This window comes from Danio rerio, chromosome 11 (assembly GCF_052040795.2).
Source record: "Danio rerio strain M-AB ecotype USA chromosome 11, GRCz13ab, whole genome shotgun sequence".
NCBI lineage: Eukaryota > Metazoa > Chordata > Actinopteri > Cypriniformes > Danionidae > Danio > Danio rerio.
In genome coordinates, this window is record NC_141031.1 from 13,557,523 (window position 1) to 13,563,522 (window position 6,000).

The 6,000-nt window shown below is 37.1% G+C and overlaps 1 protein-coding gene across 2 annotated transcripts in view; it reads left to right on the plus strand.

Annotated features, from left to right (window-relative positions):
* The window catches only part of dnhd1 (dynein heavy chain domain 1), an 80,107-nt gene extending 74,707 nt beyond the window's left edge, over window positions 1-5,400 (plus strand). For both annotated transcript variants that reach the window (XM_087273464.1, XM_087273465.1), the window contains exon 43: window positions 1,539-5,400. In XM_087273464.1, coding sequence (XP_087129590.1) covers window positions 1,539-1,901 — 363 coding nt within the window. In that variant the 3' untranslated portion in view covers window positions 1,902-5,400. The remainder of the gene's footprint in view (window positions 1-1,538) is intronic.
* Window positions 5,401-6,000: the final 600 nt, after the last annotated feature.

The window sequence follows — 6,000 nt, forward strand, 5'->3', positions numbered from 1 at the left end:
ATAATAGTAAAGAAGTGTCTCGAAAAATATGTACTGTAGTAAAATATTATGTACTGTCATCAGAGCAAAGATTTACTACCTAGAGATGAGTTATTATTAGAGATGAGTTATTAAAACTTTTATGTTTAGAAATGTGTTAGAAAAATTCTTCTCTCTGTTAAATAGAAACTGGGGAAATTAAATAGGGGGCAAATAATTCTAAGTTCAACTATATAGGTTAAAAGAAAAATGGCTGGAAATTAATAATAATTTTAAGTGTTATTCGGTAAGTGTTGTGAATAGAGGACATGCAGACGGCGTAGGTCCAAATGCAGCTTTATTTTTTAGAATGGTCAGGCAGGCAGGGGTTGAAAACCAGCATATATAGTGTAAAGGGCAATCCAAGACAGTGATCCAAAAATAGTGTTTGTGAAACTAAGGGGTTTAAATAGTCCAGGTAATCAAGGAAGATGAGTTTCACCTGTGAGCGTGTGTGTCCAAATGACTTTCAGCTGTGGCACGAGTGATTGCTGTAAAGATTTCTGGTATTTGTAGTTTGGCAGGGATACAGGAAGTAAACTCCAGTGGAGAAAACGCTAGCTGTGTCTCATTTCAGAGGCTGCATCCTCCAAAGGATGCAGACTTCAAAGGTGAGTCCTTCGAAGCCCAGACAGGCTGAACCGAGCATTTTAAAATGAGACAGCCTACAGAGGACAGATCTCGTTACATGCAACCGTAACAGCTGGTGTTAATAAGCGCTGATAAAATTTGTAATGAATTTTTCTAAGTGATTTTAAGACCTATTTTAAGCGATCTGAAGGCATACAACGTGTACAGAAGCTGATCCATACATGTACACATTAAATTTTAAACTGTCTATAAAATCACTCTTTAGTAAGACATGACACACTCTTTTTGGTTTTTTAAAGAGTGTTTAGATGAGCGAAGCAGTGGCGCAGTAGGTAGTGCTGTTACCACACAGCAAGAAGGTTGCTGGGTCGCTGGTTCGAGCCTCGGCTCAGTTGGTGTTTCTGTGTGGAGTTTGCATGTCCTCCCTGCGTTCGCGTGGGTTTCCTCTGGTTGCTCTGGTTTCTTCACTGTCCAAAGACATGCTGTACTGGTGAATTGGGTAGGCTAGCCTAAGTTGTCCGTAGTGTGTGTGAATGTGTGTGTGTATGTTTCCCACAGATGGGTTGTGGCTGGAAGGGCATCCGCTGCATAAAAACTTGCTGGATAAGTTGGCGGTTCATTCTGCTGTGGTGTCACCGGATTAATAAAGGGACTAAGCGGACAAGAAAATGAACGAATGAATGAATGTGTTTAGATGTCCGAGTAAAATAAACTTAATTCATGTATTTAATCTGGAGTTTTCTTTTAAAACATCCTCCTTTGGAGGATGCAGCCTCTGAAATGAGACAGCTACTGTTGGCAATCACAACAGTAAGGACTAGCCTGTAAATACATGTGGCTTTGAATAAAAACAAAACAAAACAAAAAACTAGACTTTATTAATGAAAAATGCCACATGATTCACCCAGCCTTTGTTCTTGTTTTGTCAGGTGCTTCATAATATGGTACCTCCCCAATGGGGTATTTGTCTGTCTGGATTGGAGCTGCAGGGGGCGCTGTGGGATTCAGGGTCTGGTGGTCTTCAAGACTCTCAGTCTCCCAATCCTTCTTCTTTCCCGCCCATCTGGGTCAGTGTTGAAGAGTGCAAAGGTGACAGGATCAATTCTTCTAAAAGCTCACAATGTAATTCCTCATCCCTGTACTACTGCCCCCTGTATGTGGACACACACACTGCAGACGGAGGTCAGCGTCTATGTGAGGACAATATTATCACCCATGTTCCACTTGCAGCAAGGTTAGAACCAGTGCTCTGCACTATGAGACACGTTAGGTTAACCAGTACTCTATTTTAACAGACCTTGTGATGAATGATTTAAAATGTATGCTCTTGATGAAAATATGTGTAAAATTATAGCAACATTGTACTTCGCAGACGGAGAATTTACCAATTGTTTAGAGAGAAAAAAAAAACATTGACAAGTTCAGTTATTGCTCTCATTTCTAATACATTTATGACTATTTTAAATACATTTTAACATGTTTGTGTAGGTAAAATTAACAAAAAGAACAACAAACATAACAAAAATAACAAAAAAGCAAGTTTTAAAAATATATCTGCAAGAATTGACCAAAAAAAGAAGGTTATTATTGACTTTTGGAAATGTTGGTAGAGTTTGGTTTAAATCACCCAGTTCAGGACTCTGACACTTGTGTTCATAACAGCCTCTGGATCGACATCCTCCTACCTTAACACGTTACAGATGTGTGTGGGTGAAACTCACGACGCCTGTCATGAAGTCCATGTCAGATTTCACTCCCGAATCAAAAAATACAAATAAAAAAATGTAGGAAGTGCTATTTTATGTTTGCTGTAGCTCTCAAATTTCACTTGAAATTTCCATTGAATTTCATCGACGCTCTGCAGCTCTTGTCAGTGCTTGCTCTCTCTCTCTCTTTCTCTCTCACACATACACACACACACACACACTTGTATAGACCATTTCAATGTAGTGATGTCATTGGCCCAAGAATATTTGCTTGTTGTCAAACTATTTAATATCTGTAAAAAGAGAGAACTCAACCATAACTTAATATTAAAACAGCTATCCATACATTATTTATCAACATGTGGACCTTTTGGATTCTTGGAAGGTATGGAAATTAAAAAAGTAAAACAGGAAATGCATTAGGAACATGGTTTAGATGGACTTTCCGCTGGCATAATGTATTTTAGAAAAAAACAGCTTATTATACAGCCCTACTCCCCTCCCACTCCTAAAATCAACCCTAAAAAGAAACCTGTGGCAAAATCTTAATTTCAAAAGACCCTGTTGAAAATGATTTTTAAGCATTTTTAATTAAAGGGACAAAAGGTATGAAACCAGTCAACCAGCCTAATAGAGTACAAAGCCATGACATTAACAACTTTGTACCTCTGTGAACCACATAAACCTGTGCGCACACACATAAGAGTGAATGAGCGAGCTATCTTTAAGCCACCAGAGTAACCTAGTTTTCTCCTGAGTTGTGTTGTGGATGACTTATAGGCTAAATTTGAATAATACTCAAAAAATGGGACCAACAGTGACGCATTTAGAGATGTATTGTAAATATGAAAACACAGGCAGGAGTTAATATCAACCTCAGCATGAAGAGACGAGTCGTACAAAGTTTGTTAGTGTGCTTCCTTCAAGAAAACCGGCAGTAAGTGCTGAGTGATATGACATAAACATTCATCAAACACTTAAATTCAGCTGTAAACATGTATTTGTTGCCTCATTGTAAACATATGTGGCAAATTTCACAATATACGCATTAAACTGATAAAATGTACATTTCAAAAGACTTTAAGCCTCTTCAGGTGACACTGAATAAATTCCCTGACGGACATGTGCTTAAGGTGAAATGAATAAGCTAAATTGGCCAGAGTGAATTTGTGTGAAAGACTGTGTTTGGGTGTTTCCCAGTGTTAAGTTGCGGCTTGAAGGGCATCCACTGTGTAACACATATGCTGGATTAGTTGGCCGTTCATTCGGCTGTGGCAACCCCTGATGAAGATGCAATTTACTTTCTGGCAATCTGTGAACACACCATAGTCAAGCATGGCTGCCTGTTTCACAAAACATATATCCTTTCTCAAATCCACTTCCAATTTTTCCCAAATTGGAAAAGTTTTGTCCCAAATTTGTTGTCCCACAAACATAGCTTAGACCAGTGTTTCCCAACCCTGTTTCTTAAAGGCACACCAACAGTACACATTTTCAAAGTGTTCCTAATCAAACACATCTGAATCAGTTCATCAGGACATTAGAAGAGACTCCAAAACCTGAAATGAATGGGTCAGATATGGGTAACATCCAAAATATGTACTGCTGGTGTGCCTCCAAGAACAAGGTTGGTAAACACTTGCTGAGACAAATTTAAAACTATGGGAAAAATGTCATTATTGTAATCTCACTAGGAAACATTGAAGCCAATCAAATGAAATGCACATGAATGATCCCGTGTCATTTATCACTGTCAGTATGTCATTTCCATCTACTGAATTCTTATCATTCAGCTATGCCCAGATATTTCCGCATTTTAATTGTAACCTTTAAAAATTGCTCAGGGCAAGCCTTTGATAATCCTGCTTATTTTGTGATCCTTTGCTAGATTTGAGAACATGTCTAAATCTTGTCAATGCTCTTACTGGCACTATTTGACTGAATTTCCGACAGTTTTCACTGCTTTGAATCAGTCACAGACAGACACAGAGAGAGAGATAGTGTGTTCAAGAGAGAGATCATGTGTGTGTGTGAAGGACACAGGCATAATATAGTCACTACCTGATTGCCTAATCCTAAGCCCTCCTCCATAAACTTACCAGAACGGGAAGGGTAAAAATTTAGCAGGGGTCAGAACTGGCAATTTGTCACTGTGGGTTACTATGGTTACTACTAATGTTTGAACTGTGATCAAATCTGACTGGAACTACCTGTGCTTTAAACGATTTTATTGCTTTTTTTTTGTCAATCTGAATTAAAAGGTCAACAGACCATGGAATAAATACATTCTGTACTGTATGAACAAACCCAATCTCAAGGCAATTCGTAACATTTTGATTTAGTGGCTAATTTGTATGTATTTGTACGATCTAATTCGTACAATTTAGTATGATTTGCTCATCCCCCAATGACAGTCGGGTTTAGGGGTGGGGTTAGGTGTCACGCCTCCTTTTTAAAATCGTACAATTTCGTACAAATTCATGCGAATTAGCCACTAAACTGGCAAAACGTAAAATACTTAAGTTTTCTCGTGAGATCAGGCTGGTATGAACACATATGGTATGAACACATATAGACCACTTAATGATTGCAGGATGTCTATTGTTGCTCTAAAAATAGTTTTGAGGATGTCTGCAGTGTCTTAAAAAGTCTTACATTTTTAAAAAATAAACTTTTGGGCCTTAAAAAGTCTTAAATTCACTGAAATATTTTGTTGTACATTCGTAAATTTGTAATTTTACAGTTTATTGCCAGCTGTTGGGGTGGCAAAAAAAAATCTGTAAAATAACGGACGTTAAATTACAGAAATTTACTGAAGAATAACAGATATTAAATTACAGAAATTTCCTTAAATATAAATTTCTGTTAAATGTCTGTAATTTAATCTCTGTTACAGTAAATTTCTGTAATTTAACGGTTGTTATGTTACTTTTTTTCCTGCCAACCTGGATTTTTTTTTACAGTGTGTGTCTTAAATATTTTTGAACAGCTCTTCATTTTCCTCTGTCCAAGTAAAGCTGCCTGATTGGGCTGATTTCCATCCAATCACCAATAAACCATCTTAATAAAATCATTCATTCATTTTCTTGTCGGCTTAGTCCCTTTTTTAATCCAGAGTTGTCACAGCAGAATGAACCGCTAACTTATCCAGCACAAATTTTACGCAGCGGATGCCCTTCTAGCCGCAACCCAACTCTGGGAAACATTAGATTAGATTCAACTTTATTGTCATTACACATGTACAAGTACAATGCAACGAAATGCAGTTTAGGTCTAGCCAGCAGTGCAATAGCAGCAAGTGCAGGATACAGGAATAAGTTATAAAGTGCAGTTATAGTAAACTATGGTGATATTTACAGATGGATGTACTATGAACATTATATACAGGTTGGATAAGCTATGAACAGATTTACAATATATGAATATATGTGCAGGTTGCTATTAATAATCAGTAGTGTGCAGATAAATAAACATGATTACAAGTGTATATGTTACAATATATGAATATATGTGCAGGCTGCTATTAATAATCAGTAGTGTTCAGATAGATAAACATGATAACAAGTGTATATGTTACAATATATGAATATATGTACAGGTTGCTATTAATAGTCAGTAGTATGCAGATAAATAAGCATGATTACAAGTGTATATGTATAGAGGGTGTGTACATAATTACAAATGC